At 29.3% G+C, this 20,000-nt stretch overlaps 1 protein-coding gene and 1 long non-coding RNA gene across 2 annotated transcripts in view; one reads left to right on the forward strand and one right to left on the reverse strand.

Annotated features, from left to right (window-relative positions):
• The window catches only part of LOC136856164 (uncharacterized), a 63,113-nt gene that overhangs the window by 13,302 nt on the left and 29,811 nt on the right, over window positions 1-20,000 (reverse strand). The window contains exon 2 of the mRNA XM_067133834.1: window positions 1,175-1,376. Coding sequence (XP_066989935.1) covers window positions 1,175-1,188 — 14 coding nt within the window. The 5' untranslated portion in view covers window positions 1,189-1,376. The remainder of the gene's footprint in view (window positions 1-1,174; window positions 1,377-20,000) is intronic.
• On the forward strand, window positions 2,966-6,667 carry LOC136855970 (uncharacterized). The gene is made up of 3 exons (XR_010858190.1): window positions 2,966-3,175; window positions 4,356-4,492; window positions 6,077-6,667. It is a non-coding gene; the product is annotated as an uncharacterized lncRNA (long non-coding RNA).

Below are 20,000 nucleotides of genomic sequence, written 5' to 3' on the forward strand. Positions count from 1 at the left end.
ATACTTTATGAAACTATATTGAAAGACGAGAGAGAGAGAGAGAGAGAGAGAGAGAGAGAGAGAGAGAGAGAGAGAGAGAGAGAGAGAGAGAGTTTCAATATCAAGGAACTAGGTTTGAGCTTTATTTGAACACTTTACTACTAAATTTGGCTTTTGATTGATCAATTCAAACGTGCAATAAAACAATATAGAATGAGAGAGAGAGAGAGAGAGAGAGAGAGAGTTTTAATATCTCCAACTAGAGTTCTATTATATTCATATAGGACAACATAATCCTTTATTGACCGATCTGAGTTTATTATATTGATCTATCAAAAGTACAATAAAACAATATTAAACAATATGGTATTCCATTAGAGAGAGAGAGAGAGAGAGAGAGAGAGAGAGAGAGAGAGAGAGAGAGAGAGAGAGAGAATTACTAGTGAATTTCAGTATATGTATTCTCATAAAAGATTCGAGTCATGTTTGGTGTTTAAAAATAAATACAAAACATGAACTTAAATTTATATATATTTTTATATTAAAATGCCATTTTATCTCTATATCTCTTAATCCTTTAAGCAAAAGAGAACATTAATTTTGAAGTTTTTGAAAATTAATATAAATATTTTATGAATTCTTCGGTTTTTTTTCTAGAAATCTAGATTATATTTAGCCTTTTTGAAGATATATTGCATGAATTTGAAATAGATATTCTTATTATTTCTTATCTCAGACTATTTTTAAAAGTCAAATCCCATAGCCTTCAAACGTAAATTATTTTCCTGAACATTTTTGAAAAACTAAGAATTCTTAAGAATCTCTCTCCAAAAATCCCTGGAAATTTGAAATATTTATTTTAGCCTCGTTCGAAAACATTTAGCATGGTTTTAAATAGAGTTAATTAGCATTTCTTATCTTAGAATATTTTTGAACTAAAAATACCATAAATTATTTTACTGAAAGTTGTTTTTAAAACTAAGAATTCTCAGGAATTTCTATTCCCAAAATGAGTTAATAATTCTTATTTAAGAATATTTTTAAAATTTAAATCTCACAGCCTTCAATCATAAATCATTTTCCTGCAAATTGTTTTTAAAATTATGAATTCCCAAGAATTCCTGACTTCCAAAAACTCCCAAAATTTCCTGCAAGAGTTCCTGACTTCCAAAAGCTCCCAAAAATTCTACCTTACCTTGTGAAACCCATCTTAATTTAATATTCTGTTCCTTCCACTTTCTCAAGTAGATCACCGTTCAGTGCACGCCATAATCTCTTTTTGTAAATGATAATTATTTTTGTGTATAATTTCCTTTTTTTTATTTCACTGGGCAGATCCTTGGGAAGAGGGCGAAGGAGTTAGCTAGTCCATATTGTCTTGGAGAATGTGCAGTTATCTGGAAATAAAGAAAGTATTTATTTATTAATTTTAATTTTTGTTTTATGGATTATGACTGTAATAATAATAATAATAATAATAATAATAATAATAATAATAATAATAATAATAATAATAATAATAATAATAATATGACTAACTGCAAGAAAAGTTTAGTTTTACAAATAATACCATCTGTTCATAATTTATCATTATTATTATTATTATTATTATTATTATTATTATTATTATTATTATTATTATTATGGTGACACCTGTTCAACTGAATATGCTTAATATTTTGGATATATTTCAGATTGAAACTTTTATTATATGTTTTAACACCCGTTATGTATTATGTAATTTTTACTGTTGCTATTCTCTCTCTCTCTCTCTCTCTCTCTCTCTCTCTCTGTCTCTCTCATAACAGAAGCACATTCAAAACTCTCTCTCTAACATTTCTCCAGATTATGCAATATTAAGCTACAACGCCATTTAATCTCTCTCTATCTCTCTCATAACTCAAGTCAAGTATAAATAAAATAAAACATGGCGTCTTAAGCATCACGAAAATGATTTTCAGAATCTCCCAGCTTCCATTGTTTGTTCAGGAGCAACTCCCATTCATCTCCTGTCACCTCGTCTCTCAGGGCGAGGAGGGGTATTCTAACCCTTTTTTTGGGGGTGGGGTGGGAGGGAGAGAATGGGTGTGGGTAGAGGGTGGGGAATTATTATAAAGTCCTTCTGATATTTAGTTGGAGTGAATAAGTTAGTTTTATTATCATGACTGTTTAGGAAGTGAGGATTGTTTTTATGTATTTTTTTAATTAGGAGCTCTCTCTCTCTCTCTCTCTCTCTCTCTCTCTCTCTCTCTCTCTCTCTCTCTCTCTCTCTCTCTCTCTCTATATATATATATATATATATATATATATATATGTTACAGGGAATATGTGAAATCAGGGATGACATGTAATCACTAGGAATATGTGTAATGACCAATTCCCTTGGGAACATTTGATCCCCGAGGGCTAGTACTAAACACGGCAAAACAGTGATTTATCTACCCAGTTTTGCCGTGTTTAGTACAAGCCCCTGGGAGGTCAAATGTGTTTTGCCGTGTATAGTACTAGCCCCTCGGGGATCAAATGTTCCCAAGGGAATTGATCATTACACATATTCCCTAGTGATTACGCGTCATCCCTGATTTCACATATTCCCTGTAACATATATATACTAAAGTTATAATTACTTTTTTCCCAATGGCAATAGTTTAAATGGTGCGTAGATTTTATTTTTATGTAAATCATTTTTTTATAATTGATTATACTTATCAACCTATGTCATTTAATTAAGTAAATTTCGATACTGAGAAATAATTGACTCAATATATGAGAGTTAAGTATACATTGTAATTCAAATCATTGCTTGTCACTAAAGTAATCTAATGCGAAAGATGATTCTGTCTTTACTCTCAAGATTTATGACTTTTTCATAAAAAAAAGCTAACAGTTTTTGGCTATTTTTACTTAAAAAAAACTACAATTTCCTTCACTCCCTGAGTAAATCATCCTTGGCTGGAAACGTCGACACCGACCTCTGAACGCGGCCAGATTACCTGGCCACTGAACGCGACCGCACGATTTAGTGGAGTGTTGAGAGTGAAACCGTGTGATTTGGAATTGTTTTCCGCCCTGCTGCTGCTGCTGATTCGCTAATCCGAGATTTAGTAGCGTGAGATTGGTACTGGAAGGTTTTTATGATTGGATAATTGTGATTTAGTGGCATAGACGTTACGTGAATTAACGTGGGAACTTCAAGGTGAGTCTAGTTCAGTGATTTGGTTGTTGTAGTCGGGTATCTAACGGCTTCGTTCTTTTAGGCTTAATTGTGACTATAATTTTCAACGGCTTTTGTTCTTTTAAGACATAACTCAGTGATTATGTGAATAAAATATGGAAATATAATGGGTAACGGCTTTCTTTCTTTCAGAAGCGTTCTTTTAGGCCTAACTCTGAAATATAATTCGTAACGGCTTTCGTTTTTTTAGACTTGACTCCGTGTATATACTTTGTAAATACTTTCGTTCTTTTAGTTTTCAACTCTTGAATATAACTTGTAACGGCTTTCGTCCTTTCACAATTAACTCTGTGAATATAATTATCAATCGTTAAGTATGTTAAGTTATTGTTGCTAGGGCAAGCAATCGTAAATGCTAATTTAACTTCCCGGTTATTGTCTAGTTTAGTATAATTTGTGGATGGCAGTACAGTTGTTAGTTTTGTACCACTTTGCTACCTGATACGTGAACGAGGTTAGATTTGAAGGTTAAAAGGGTCCTTCGTATATAGTGTGAAGTGGTATTAATAACAATAGTATTGTATAGGAACTAAGTATGTTTCGTCTACTTAAATTTAGTTAGACGGTTTGGGAATAACTTCGGATAAGTGCTAATCCAATTCATGTGATGTAAGTACTGATGGCAGAATATTTCCTTACTGAATTTACTTTACAGCTGCATAGGTTTTAATTTTAACTGGGTGATGTTTTTAGCCAACATCAGGTTAGTGGTTGGTAGCCTATTTATGAAATATTTTTTATTATAAATTTTCAAAGTAACTTATGGTGCTTGCTTAAAATGAATTACGTTACGCTTTGTGTTGAGACTGTATATTGCAGTTTATTTTGCTTTAAAGTTTTAGATGCCTTTGATTTAAAATTTGGTTCCACATTTCAGGGGCTTAATTTTTCGTCACGTTCTTGGTATAATGTTCAGATGTAATACATTATAATGCACTTTCGTTACAAGGGCTGGAATTTTAAGTAGCACAAATGAAGTTTTACTAATCTCAACTAATTGGGAAATGTCTAGTCTTAATATCTGTCAACTAAAATTACTTTGAAAATATTTTGTGTAGCTGAAGCTTAGTTATAAATTGTTGAAGGGTCATTAATTTGTCAAGTTTGTGACCATTTACTAAAGCTCTTAACACTTTCCCAGGTGTTCGTCCAAACGCAACTTACCTGTTGGTACTTTGAGTCTACAATAGTGACCTTTTCTTCAAGAATTCCACATCGGTATCATGAACTTCATTCTATTTCACCCAGGTATTACAACTTCAAACTTCCACACAATAGGTGAGTCTGTTCTGGAACTTATCTTCATGAATCACTGCCCCCATCCCCCTGCACCCCACCCCTTCGGGGGCCGCCGCTCCCGAAGGGGTGGGGTACACCCAAAATGACTTGCATAGTGGGCTACGGCCTGCTATGGAAGTTCGTTTTGGGCTCCCAAAATTCTAATGAAGATATTGCCTTTCAGGTGGTAATAATGTTTAGGCTTTAGTATAGTTTAGTTATTTGTATAGTTTTATATATTTATATAAATTTTTGGTGTTGAGCTTAACTCTATCTACTAGGGTTTAGACTCGAAGCTGGTATTTTGCTAAGGGGTACCTGTGGTATCAGGCTGTGAGTAAATGATTTTAGGCCTTAAATTTCAGTTTATTACAATTTGTTTCCAAGTCTGTTTTAGAGTTTTAATAACTTTAAATATTTGTCATTTGGGAATGTGCAAGTTTAGTATTTGCATAATTAGTAGAAAAAAACACAAGCAATTTGATAGTCGTTTAAATGAACGAATCATAACCATTTTACTATTAAGTTCAACAGTAAATTTAGCTGATTTAGAATATTTCAGCATTTGATAACTTAAAACAATTTTTTAATGTTTTTGTGGGGAGGAACATATTCATGCTCTGGTTGTGGAGTACTGAAAACTTAGTATAGCTTACTTTGGGTCCTATTTTTAATAAAGGATTTGATAAAGCATTTAGGGTAGCTAGTAGTAATTACGTTCTATATTAACCAGAGAAACGAAGACTTGAAGTTTATTCACCTGAGTGGATTTTCAAAAGTAATTTTAGAGCCACATTTAAGTTTTTATAGTATCTGGTTCTGTGGTAGGACTAAAACCGGTTTTAGTTCGTATGCTAGGCATTACAAATTTGAACTTACAGTACAGGCACTTTGAAGTTAATCCATTGATATTTTTTGTTTCCTAGGTACTTCTTTAACGTGGAAGCCATAACGGAAATTAAACCATTTTAATTATATAATTAGCCAAAGTCAGTATGAAAATATAATTGCTATTTACACGTAAGTCATTACATTAGATTGAAAACTTTCTTTAGACTGGGTTTCCATGATGGTATTTGGCTACTAGTAGTTCATTAAAAACTGAATATTAAAATATTTTTTTGTATTCCAATAGGGTAAGCTTTAGTTTGGAAAAAATAAGAACTTTTTCGTTATAACCGTAAACTGTAAAGCAAATTTTTCGACTTGGCAAAAGTTGAAATTGATATACCCATACAGAAATGCATGGAATCTGATTTGACAAGTTTATGAAACTATATTTTTGTATTTATCAATGCTGTATGTTATTTTATAAGAATGCTATATAAATGTCCAATGCCGTTCAGCTTTGCTTGATCTTTGCTATTTGTCCAATACTGTTCAATTTTGCTTGAAGCTTGTGCTAAAGTTCTGTGGTTCATTCAAAATTCAAGAGCTGAAAGTTTACAATTTTTTTACATGATCGTAGCTAACCTTTTTATAATTTTAAATTCTTGGCTTTAACTGATCCGTGCAAATCTAGCAATAGTTTTTGTTAGTCTTTATTATATACAATCTTTGCTGCAGACTTTTCCCGGATTGCAGGTAATACTACTGAAGCGACTGGAATGAGGGATCTGTAGATTCCTAAACTGGAATCAGGAATCGTTGAAGTGTAAAGTACACGTGTGACACTTGAAGATGTAACAAGCAGTCAACTGGGGTAAGGATATGGAGAATCTAAACCTGGAATTGTATAAAGAAAAAAAAACTATCATATTGAGTTTTTTATATTAAACATTAAATTGTATTAAAAACCTAAGAGTTCAGTTTTAACTACCGAACTGTGTGACCTTAGAGCATATACTAGTTTGTATGTTTCTGTGAGATAAATATAAATTGACGGGATATTCTTCCTCGTAATTTGCGATAGTATAAGACTTCACGCAATGATTTGTATTGAAAGCAGTATAATTATTCGGTAAATATATGTAAGACTTCGCTTAATGAACTATTGAAAGCAGTGTAATTGGAAGATTATTCAGTAAGTGGTACATAGATACTGAAGTGTCTTGGTGTATTTTTCTTAATTAAATTATTCAGAACTTTTTTTTGTGAATTTGTAGGTATTCTAATTATTTTTCCTGAGTTTTCCTGAATGTTAAGCCCTTCCAAATGCAACATAGAGCACATGGTTTAACAAGCTCTTAAATATGAATTTGGAGATTCGCTGAATAAAAATGGAATGTCAAAGGTTTAGTAAATTTCAGTTTTGAAATAAAAGCAATTTTTCATTCGTAGAATAAAAATTTAAAGTCCTTTTATAATTAAGTTCTGAGGTAAAAATGGTTGAGATTGAGTTAATGATTTACCCATGGAACCAATAACAGAGGTTTGGTGTTCAAGTATTACTTTGGTAGTATATGAACTTCTAAAAAAGTTGCTAAAAGCAATGATGATGATAGGTATGACAAAGAAAAATTAAATAATTGAAGTTGCTGATAAACAAAATGGAAATTATTTAAACAAGAAATTGATTACATTAGAGAAAATATAGAAATTACATCAGAACATTGATGATGGCTTTTGGAAATAGTTGGAAAAATATTAAGTCCATAAGTGTTATCCTTCAGTGAGCAACTATGAGTTAAATGCTTTTTCATACCATTATACAAAATGTCACACAAGCTTTGGTTTTGAGTCTTAAATAATCAGTCGAGAAATACTGCAGGTATACAATGTGTTCCGAAGTGGGTATGAAGCATTAAGTAAATTGACTTTCCTTTTATTTCTGATTTTTAACATCTGAAATATAACTTGGGTATATATGAGGGTTAAAGGACTTTACTTCATTGAGGGTAAACTTTGAAAGCTTTCCAAATATGATTTTCTTTGTAAACAAGAAGATACTAGCCCACAAAGTTAACAAGCTTTAACAAGCTTCCAAGCCAATTTCCTAAACAGTTAAGCCACTTCATAGACCGAAAGTTGATAACTATAAAATCCTAGAGATTCATGGATTTGTTTAAGAAAGCTTTTAGTATTTAACTGAAACATGTTTTTTTTTTTTGGGGGGGGGGGTTGCTGGATGTCTTCATGAGGTTTGGAATAAAGTAATTTGAGTCCATTTAGAAGAATGGTTTTGGAGATGACTCTCCTGAAGGTTTTAAGGAAAGTGTAGCTTCGTGTATACGAGCCCAGATTAGTTATGTCCCTAGCTGCAACTTCTCTCATTGATTTTAATGTACCTCCGTTCATATTCTATCTTCTTTCTGTCCTCTCCTGACAATTTATAGTGCGACTGCGAGGTTTCCTCCTGTTACAACTTTAAGACCTTTCACTGTCAATTTCCATTTTCAACGCTAAATGACCTCATAGGTCCCAGAGGTTGGCCTTTGGCCTAAATTCTAAAAATTCAATTCATTTCAACATTCTTTTCTAGGGGCAGGAAAGGTTACAAAAGTATTGATAAAGTTTTTGAAGAATGTTTGCAAAAAGCCACTATTTGTCTCCCATAGTTTAAACAACTGAACGACTCTTTGTTTGGTAGGAAAATAGTGGTTGAGAAACGACTAATTTTATTCAGATGGTGCAAGGTTGCCGGAAGTACGATAGACATTTTGTGAGGATTTTCAGAGCACAGCATAATAGATTTATTTTTGTTCTAGGAACGTAAATTATAGTTATATTCTAACAGTTTTTATATTGCGAATTCTTAAGGATTCAAATAATTAAATTGACTTGGGACATCGGGAGATAAGTTTTATAAGTTTTATAAAAACAATTTTAAGTGATTTTGGAATAAGAGTTTTATGAAAAATTGAAAAAAAAAACTTAATGGCTTTATCTAGTGATTTTGGAAAATAAATGATTTTAAAATTTTTTTCTCATCTTGCCCAGGCCAGAAGAAGTTATAGAAAAAAAAGGCAAGTAGAAGGAATTTAAATTAAGTATATCATTATCTTAATATTGTATAACTTCCCCGAATAGATATTTCTCAGTTGCATAAATTTGATTAAAATGAATAAAATGTATTTTAGAGAAATTAGTTACAAACAATTTGCTTAAAATGAAAAAAAACATTTAGTGAATATCACCTTAACAAGGGCTGATCTAATTACCATATGACGATCTATATTTTAATTAAAATAACATGAGTGGCACACTTTGAAGAAAAGTGATCCTAATGACAAGACTACTTTAGGTCGAAAGTTGTTGCATAAGTGATGTGAAGTCGCGACCTTTTGCTCTGGGGCAAAAATTTCTCTCTCTCTCTCTCTCTCTCTCTCTCTCTCTCTCTCTCTCTCTCTCTCTCTCTCTCTCTCTCTCTCTCTCTCTCTCCTCAATTGACCTTAAAACGCATTTCGTGTCCACTGATGTTTAATTCCGCAGAGGTGTCTCTCTCTCTCTCTCTCTCTCTCTCTCTCTCTCTCTCTCTCTCTCTCTCTCTCTCTCTCTAGAAGGGGTTAAAGGACTTTAACTACCCAAGTTCCAATTTTCACCTTTTGAATCTTCTTATTCTTTTACCTTTTGTCTTTTATCCTTAATTATGATACACATATACAGTATATATACACATATACACATACATATACATATACATACACATTTCCAAACAAAACATTATTCATAACTCTTTATACATAAGTATACAAAGAAAACCAAAGAAAAAAATTCTATAATAATAATAAAAAAACTTCATAATCCAAATTTCATCTGAACTTCGTCGAAGTTGGGAGGAAGTTGACCTCGAGAGGAAAAAATGTATAAAAAAAACTGCCACAAATGAGAAAAAATGAAAAGGGCTTTTTTATATTTTTATTTTATTTCTGATCCATTTTTGGGTGGGATTAAATTCCTTATAAATTTTATTCAGTTTTTGATTATTGGGGTTTGTGTTTAAATAGAAACAATGATTTAATTGCTTTTAAGTTTTATAGTTTTTATTGAGTTCACTGAGGATAAACACAGAGTAAAAAATAGTTTGTTTAAGGCTTATGGGATTATTATTATTATTATTATTATTATTATTATTATTATTATTATTATTATTATATTATTATTATTATTATTATTATTATTATTATTATTATTATTATTATTATTATTTATTATTATTATTTATTATATTATTATTATTTTTATTAATTATTATTATTATTTTGAAATTTGCAAAATATTTATTATGTATTTAGTTATTTTAATACTGTTTCCTCACAAACACACACACAATATTTTTAAATAATAGAGAGATATATATATATATATATATATATATATATATATATATATATATATATATATATATATATATATAGTATATATATATATATATGTATATATATATATATATATATATATATATGTATATATATATATATATGTATATATGTATATATATATATATATATATATGTATATATATATATATCTATATATATATATGTATATATATATATATATATATATATATATATTTCTGATCCAAATGTATAAATATATAAATCAATACTTTATGTATTTAGTTATTTTAATACTGTATATATATATTTCATATATATATATATATATATATATATGTATAAACATATATACACATATATATATATATATATATACAGTATGTATATATATGTATATGTATATATATATATATATATATATATATATATATATATATATATATATATATATATATATATATATATATATATAAAGTATATACCTTTGTAACCTAATTATGCAAAAATAATTATAGGTAATTGAACAGTCCCCAATATCATTCAACATTTTAACCTAATTCCTGTATCAACATAAACATTATCAATCACAATTTAAAAAAAATTCTATTAGCACTGACGCCAAAAAAAATAACAATGCAGCGTTTTCAATTATCCAAAAATAATCGGATTATCAGACGCATAACTCGATAATGGAATTAGATTATTGTCGCTAATCGGCCGAGCACAAAATAATTTCTATTTTTGCGTGATAATCTTCCCGTGTCCAATCTGCATAAATTCTCCTCGATTAGCGATTGGGGACTTGTTTCTGAAGCTTGTTGAATGGGGGATTGTGGGCTCTCTCTCTCTCTCTCTCTCTCTCTCTCTCTCTCTCTCTCTCTCTCTCTCTTAACGTATGCAGTAATTATCAATGTCTTTCTCTCTCTCACACACTCATAGCTTTGACAGTCCTTGTTATGGTGAGGAAAAAATGCAAGTTTTACTAACTCTCTCTCTCTCTCTCTCTCTCTCTCTCTCTCTCTCTCTCTCTCTCTCTCTCTCATACACACACATACACACACATACATACACACATGCACACATACATGCCAAGGTCATGATATATTGCTTGCCCAATTATAATAATAATAATAATAATAATAATAATAATAATAATAATAATAATAATAATAATAATAATAATAATAATTCCACTTGGCCATAGATAAATTTAAAAAAAAATTTTGCAGCTATTTTTCAAAGATTTTGAAATAATAATAATAATAATAATAATAATAATAATAATAATAATAATAATAATAATAATAATAATAATAATAATGGTAATTTAGACAATAATAATAATAATAATTTAACAACATTGGAAGTTGATATATTGTCTTGTTTTATGGAAAATGTAATCATAACATTAATTAAAAGAATCATAATTACATTTAATAAAATTCCTAAGTTATTAGAGGCATCCAATATCACATAAAGATATTCCAAAACTTCAAAGGGACATATATAAATAAAAAAACAATTCAAAATCTAATCTACCAATTAAAACTCAAAATGCGATCATTCCCCTTGACTCTAATACAGTAAGCACAAACCAGACTCATTCAATTCCATCACAAAATCACATTTCCATTACAACTCCATTACAAAAATCACAACACCACACAACCGGGCCCGCACCCGTTGTGATTTGGGCAGACGCAAGCATCCAATTGCCTTTTAACAACGCTCTTTCGATGCTTTGAAAGCATCACACTACGCTGGCATTTGCAGGAATAATTGGGGAGGCACAATGCTCAACCGAGTTGGGGTATTTCATTTGATCAAAGGAAATAAGGGCTTGATGGATTACGCAGCATTCATTGGGTTTAAATCTGCGGATTTAGGACCGAGTTAGTTCTGTAATATTTCCGTTGGGAGATATATATATATATATTATATATATATATATATATATATATATATATATATATATATATATATATATATATATATATATATATATATATATATATATATATATATATATTTATATATATATATATATATATATATATATATATATATATATATATATATATATATATATATATATATATATATATATATATATATATATATATATATATATATATATATATATTATGTATTTAAATCCTGGTTACTTTTTAAAGTTTGTTGGCAGTAACGAGGTACCAGAGGGTGGTCATTAATCCATTTGCACATTAAATGATGTTTAAGGATGGACCGTTTGTGAAAAAACTTCCATATCATTGGCTTTAGCTCTCTCTCTCTCTCTCTCTCTCTCTCTCTCTCTCTCTCTCTCTCTATATATATATATATATATATATATATATATATATATATATATATATATATATATATATATATATATATATATATATATATATGAATGATATATATGAATGATCTTTGAATTTAAGAAAAACTTTTATTCATTCTAAGCAATTGTAAATTTGCACAAATTGCAAAATGCCTTTAAAACTATTGCATTCTCTCTCTCTCTCTCTCTCTCTCTCTCTCTCTCTCTCTCTCTCTCTCTCTCTCTCTCTCTCTCTCTCTCTCTCCTATCACATTCTTTCCACAGAACAATTCTGCATCTCATCGCAACCCTTTCTGCACCCATTACTTTTTCCAATTATTTTTTTTTTTTTTGTCGTTTTTTGTCGCTCTAACAAACGTCGCTTTTTGTCGCCGGAACAAATGTCGTTCGCTGGAAACGGCTTCCAGGCAGCCTGTAGGTACTGGAAAAGTCATTATGGGACATTTACACACTTATTGCTTTGGAGGGGTCGGTGTTTGCATGTGTTTGTTTGCATGTGTGTGTTTGTGTGTGTGTTTGGTAGTACATTTTTACATAAGTGGGGATGCATATGTGTGTATGTATGCATACAGAAATTTGAATGTATATATATGTGTATATATATATATATATATATATATATATATATATATATATATATATATATATATATATATATATATATATATATATATATATATAAATAATCAACACACAATCACGCGTGGAACAGAAATCAATTTCTGACTCACATCAGGATCGAACCCAGGTCTTTCAACTGAAAGGCAAGGGCGCTGCCCACTGATCCACACAGGTCATTAAAGAATTTGGAACCTGAGTGCCACTGCACAAACTTCTGGTATGGAAGCAGTTAGCTTGCCCAGTGGCTCTCAGGTTCCAACTTCTTTTATGACTCGTATGGCCTAGTGGGCAGCGCCCTTGCCTTTTAATTTATATCATCATCTTATGACAATTCATTTATGATACATTAGAACAATGAAAATATTAACTGAATGAAACTAATAGTCTGTAACTTTTGCAGGAGCATTGAAGCGTTTTGCCCAGAGAGACTGACCCAGTGAGCAATGCTTATATCCAGGTAAGTTGTTTATTATTATTATTATTATTATTATTATTATTATTATTATTATTATTATTATTATTATTATTATTATTATTATTATTAGTCCTTGATGGAGATGATACGATGTTGAAAACCTTAAATTTAGGGAATTGTTTTTTGTAAGCATTGATTTCTCTATTTACTTTTTGTGTTTCTTGTTTGTAATATACTGATAAAGTTGTATATATATATATATATATATATATATATATATATATATATATATATATATATATATATATATATATATATATATATAATATAAGCATTTCTACAACCATTCATTTTCACATCATTAACCAATTCACATTAAACGAGTTTCTTTAGCCCCCTTCAACCAATTATCCTCAATTATCATCCAGTAAATAATTACAGAATTATAATTCTCCCTTCTTTCGTTTCTGTGAAGTGTAATTCAATCTATTCCATTATCCGGACTCAAGAGTCCCCGACAGTTATTACAGATGTGATTACAGGCTCGAGCTTAATGCGATTAACCGGATTTTGTAATTTCTTTGTAATGTGAAAGTAATGAGAATTTTATTTTTTATGAAATGGATGCAGGTGGGATTACAGCTGCTTGCAACAGATGTCGTTCATTTTGCAGCAAATGGGTTTCTTTGTTGCGAAGATTGCAGTATGATGATTACAATGTGGTTTGGGTTATGAATCATAACGTTGAATTATTAGAATGCTATAAGGATGCATTATAGTGTAATTTTATAGTTGCGTTGGATAATGAAAGGCTGGAGAGAGTTATAATGAATGTGGAAATGGAGTATTGCAGTGAATTATTGTAATGAATGAAACGAAGATTATCATGAAATAATTTTTGCGCAGTATAGTTCAAATGTTTTGGGCTGAATGAAAAGTATTATTATACATATAATTTTACGCTGATGATAGATTTTGATCCATACACATATGTATATATATATATATATATATATATATATATATATATATATATATAATATAAGCATTTCTACAACCATTCATTTTCACATCATTAACCAATTCACATTAAACGAGTTTCTTTAGCCCCCTTCAACCAATTATCCTCAATTATCATCCAGTAAATAATTACAGAATTATAATTCTCCCTTCTTTCGTTTCTGTGAAGTGTAATTCAATCTATTCCATTATCCGGACTCCAAGAGTCCCCGACAGTTATTACAGATGTGATTACAGGCTCGAGCTTAATGCGATTAACCGGATTTTGTAATTTCTTTGTAATGTGAAAGTAATGAGAATTTTATTTTTTATGAAATGGATGCAGGTGGGATTACAGCTGCTTGCAACAGATGTCGTTCATTTTGCAGCAAATGGGTTTCTTTTGTTGCGAAGATTGCAGTATGATGATTACAATGTGGTTTGGGTTATGAATCATAACGTTGAATTATTAGAATAGGATGCATTATAGTGTAATTTTATAGTTGCGTTGGATAATGAAAGGCTGAGAGAGTTATAATGAATGCGGAAATGGAGTATTGCAGTGAATTATTGTAATGAATGAAACGAAGATTATCATGAAATAATTCTTGCGCAGTATAGTTCAAATTTTGGGCCGAATGAATAGTATTATTATACATATAATTTTACGCTGATGATAGATTTTGATCCATACACATATGTATATATATATATATATATATATATATATATATATATATATATATATATATATAAAATATATATATTTATATATATATATATATATATATATATATATATATATATATATATATATATATATATAAATATATACTTCTGTAAAATAAAAGAATATATTGAACAATTTATTTATAACATAAATTGAACTTGAAATACGGCCATACATAAAAATCTAGTACATAAACGCACTTGTGTTTAAAATACATTAAGCAAATGAGACTGAATTGATGACTAACAACATCTAGATAAACAAAAGAAACATACCTTCTCAATAAACAAACATGACTATCGATCAAAGTTACGAATAATAAGTGAATTGGATCCTTCAGATGACATTAAACTGATCGTCCAATATTTGAAGCCATCTGTAAACATTCTACGAGCGAACGCCCCCTGGTGCGAGGCTGATCCACTGGGCGTTCGATGACTCATGTAAACATTGCCAGTTATTGGATCCGACAGGCAGCAGCGTTCAATGCACAGACCAGATTTCATTTTGACTGATTGCTTGAAACCCTATTTTTTTTTTTTTTCATTTAGTGCCTTGAGGTTATTTGTCACGTTGACAGATGACAGCTCGTCAAATATGCTGGGAAATGTATATGAGATTTTGAAACTGAAATTGGTTGGGAGTTGATCGAGATATATTTGATTTTAGTGTTTTTTTTTGTTTTTTTTTACTTTATTTTGAGTTTAGTGTCTTTGTTAGTCTGTTATCTGTTGACTCCTACGTGTCTGTTAATTGTAACCTGTTTTTATTCTGCTCCTTCCTTTGAAATAATTCTATTTTCATATATATTCATTTTTTCCAATCACCAAAGAATATTTGGAAACTCCTGTATATGAGAATTGAGTGAAAATATTACTGTTTAAATGCTTTGATCTGGAGAGAGAGAGAGAGAGAGAGAGAGAGAGAGAGAGAGAGAGAGAGAACTCACGAGCAGGGTTTTACCCAGCTCTAAAAAAAGTATACAAGAAATTTAGCTCCACATATCAGAACCCAACACAAATGTAAGAGAGAGAGAGAGAGAGAGAGAGAGAGAGCTATTTAATCTCCCAGAGAGGGCAACGTGACATCAGCCTTACTTCACTGCGACAGTAAGGCGATTATTCCTTCTCTTTTGTTGCACCAACGAGGACCCTCCTGGCCTTAATTTAAAGGGAGTCTGGGCGACACAAAATAAGAGATAATATTTTCACAGTGAAGTCTTTATCATCTCCTTAATAGCTCGGTTTTCTTAGTGGTATGTTACACTTTTAGTATATATTTATTTCTGTTTTTTGTTTTTATATATAAAGTCTTTGGATGGGTTTGGAATTTTAATCTTAATTCGTTATATTGATCATGATTTAGAGGGTTGGTATTTTATATTATTTTGGGATTCATAACTTATATTTTTTATTATTAATATTTATTTTTTGGTTTTATATGTAAAGTGCTGGGATGGGTTTGAAATTTGAATTTGAATTCATTATATTGATAATGATTTAGAGGGTGGTGCTTTATATTATTTTGGGATTCATAACTTATGTTTTTGTTATTAAACTTGATATTTTTTGTTGTTGTAAATACTTACTGGTTATCAAATTACTATTTGAAATTATTTTCACATACACACACACACACACACACACACACACACACACACATACACATATATATATATATATATATATATATATATATATATATATATATATATATATATATATATATATATATATATATATATATATCTATGAACAACATTAATCTCCCAAGAAATCTTTTACCTGATTCCTATAAAGTGATTCTTCTTCCATTCATAAATAATATTCATTTGTTTGTAAAATAAAAATAAACAATAGTATCTACTCTAACAATCTTGTCAAATCTTATTAAACATCAAACGTCTCCCATAATCTCTCTCCTACTAATTCCTCTTAAATTAGCTTCATTAACCAAGCAGTAATTAAGTCTCAAAAGAAATTCTTCATCTCTCTCTCTCTCTCTCTCTCTCTCTCTCTCTCTCTCTCTCTCTCTCTCTCTCTCTCTCTCTCTCTAAGGTCTCTCGCTACGAACGCTTCTCTGAAGTGTAATTGAGTTTATTCTATTATCCGGGTTCCAGGAATACGTGCAATTATTATGAACGGGATTATAGCCTGGGTTTTTAATGCAATTATCCGGTTCCTGCGTTTGGCTTTCTCTCTCTCTCTCTCTCTCTCTCTCTCTCTCTCTCTCTCTCTCTCTCTCTCTCTCTAGTTCGTTTTGTGATTAAACTATTGCAGGGAATATTTAGTCTGTTCTTTGTCACTGTTTCAAATTAGTTTGCAAAGCAAATTCATTATTTTTTGTTTTATAATGAAGTGTTATAATGACGTATTACAATGTATGATGAGGAATTACTGTTATAAAGATGCAAAATGAAGATGTGGTGATGTACGATAATTATGAGAAATTACGCCATTGCATTGCATACCAATTTGACTTCCAAGAAATAACTGATAATAATTCAAGAAAATTGAAAGGCATATAGTTATTATTTTATAGTTCTCTCTCTTCTCTCTCTCTCTCTCTCTCTCTCTCTCTCTCTCTCACGTTCGAAAATAATCTTTAATAATTATCACAGTCTCAATTTCTCTCTTTTCACGTTTGCTAAATTATAAGCTATTTAATGTATATAAGAGTCTCTCTCTTCTCTCTCTCTCTCTCTCTCTCTCTCTCTCTCTCTCTCTCTCTCTCTCTCTCACGTTCGAAAATAATCTCTAATAATTATCACAGTCTCAATTTCTCTCTTTCTCACGTTTGCAAAATCATAAGCTATTTAATGTATATAAGAGTCTCTCTCTCTCTCTCTCTCTCTCTCTCTCTCTCTCTCTCTCTCTCTCTCTCTCTCTCTCTCAATCAATCAATTAATCAATCGTATTGCATGTAACCAGGACCCAATATACAACATTAATGCTATTTTTTTGACATTATCTTATACGCTGATATAGAAACCATATTTTGCTCTCTGGCCAAGTAAATTTTTCCAATGATTTCCTATAAATCTATATTTATATTTTAGTCACGAATGTATTCACTTATTTACTTACTTATTAATCATAAATGGGTGATGGGTGCTTAAAATTTGATTGACCGGGTTAATAAAATATCAGTTATTTTAATAGGCATTAGTTCATTGTTAATTGGCAGGTGATTGGTAAAGTGTGAAATGATTTTGATAATTAATTGATGATTTCGTAGGAATACAGGAAAATAAGAATATATATATATATATATATATATATATATATATATATATATATATATATATATATATATATATATATATATATATATATATATTGGCTTAGAATTCTGTAGATTGAGAAATATCTTTGATACTAGTGTTTGACAAATAATTGATTATATAGAAATAGTTATGTTTTTTAAGAAAATTGAATGATAAAAGAATAGAATAGTGAAATAATGTAAAACCCCGTTATTTTTGTAATTGTCTATAAACAAATTACATCTCGGTAATTGTAAAATACTAATGTCTCAAAGAAACCCTTTAAAATTACGGTACACCAAAAATTGTAAAATGGTAAAAGAATAAAATTGTAAATGAATATAAAAACCCATCAATTTCATGACTGTCTGTCAGTAAATTAAATCTCAATTATTGTAAAACAATATACACTTGGAAAAAAACTTTGAAAACCACAATTGCAAAAAATAGCATATCTGTAAAAAAGTAAAAGAGTAAAAAAAGTTTAATAATCAATTGTTTTCACAATCGTTTATAAAAATGTCTCAATAATTGTAAAATAGTAGAGACGCACAATTGCACCAAATAACAACTGAAAAAAAAAGTGTAAAATAGTTAGAAAAAAAATTTAATAATCCAATATTTTCGTGATTGTTTAAAACAATCACATCTCAGTGATTGTTAAAACAATACAGACCTTAGAAAGAAAACCTTGGAAACCACAATTGCCAAAGAATAACACAACTGTAAAAAAAAAAAGTAAAAGGGTCGAACAAAATTTTAATAATCAATATTTTCGTGATTGTTTAAAACAATCACATCTCAATGATTGTTAAAACCATACCCACAAAGAAAGGCAAACCTTGAAAACCACAGTTGCAAAAAAAAAAAAAAACGAAAAAATGAGTAAAAGAGAAATTCATAATCCAATATTTTCGTGATTGTTTAAAACAATCACATCTCAGTGATTGTTAAAACAATACAGACCTTAGAAAGAAAACCTTGAAAACCGCAATTGCCAAAGAATAACACAACTGTAAAAAAAGGGGGCGAAAGAACTTTGGTGGCTGCACGGATGACTGAATTTTACCACTGTTGTGTCGAAATTCTTTGGCCTGGACAAGGTTGTTGGGGGGAGGGGGTTAGAAATAGTTTCGGAAATTGCCTGGTGGAAATTTCTTTTGTTCATTTCATTGTGTTTTTCTTTATTTTTATTCTGTCTCCCGTTTTCTATGCAGGAGATTCGGAAGATGTTTTTTGATTGGATACAAACATTTTTTCATATGTTGGCTTGTTCCTTTATATTTTTTTCTTATATTTTTTCTTATATTTTTTCATATTTTTATATATATATTTTTTTTATTTTCGAGTCGGAATTTTACATTCAAATTAATTGTTCACAGTTTTTTTTTTTTTTTTTCTATATTTTTTCATATTTTGTATGTTATTTTTTTCGAGTCGAAATATTATTTTCCTATTAATTGTTTACAGTTTTTTATTTATTTTCTATATTTTTTTCATATTTTGTATATTTTTTTAAATTTTGAGTCGAAATATTATTTTCAAATTAATTGTTTACAGTTTTTTATTTATTTCCTATATTTTTTCATATTTTGTATATTATTTTTCTTTAATTTTCGAATAGAAATATTATTTTCCTACTAACTGTTTGAAGTTTTTAAAATTTAAACATGTGTTTAATTGTTGATATATATATATATATATATATATATATATATATATATATATATATATATATATATATATATATATATATATATATATATATATATATATATATATATATATATATATATATATATATATATATATATATATATATATATATATATATATATATATATATATATATATATAATATATGATATATATATATATATATATATATATATATATATATATATATATATAT

Source organism: Macrobrachium rosenbergii, chromosome 34 (genome assembly GCF_040412425.1).
Source record: "Macrobrachium rosenbergii isolate ZJJX-2024 chromosome 34, ASM4041242v1, whole genome shotgun sequence".
Classification (NCBI taxonomy): Eukaryota; Metazoa; Arthropoda; class Malacostraca; order Decapoda; family Palaemonidae; genus Macrobrachium; species Macrobrachium rosenbergii.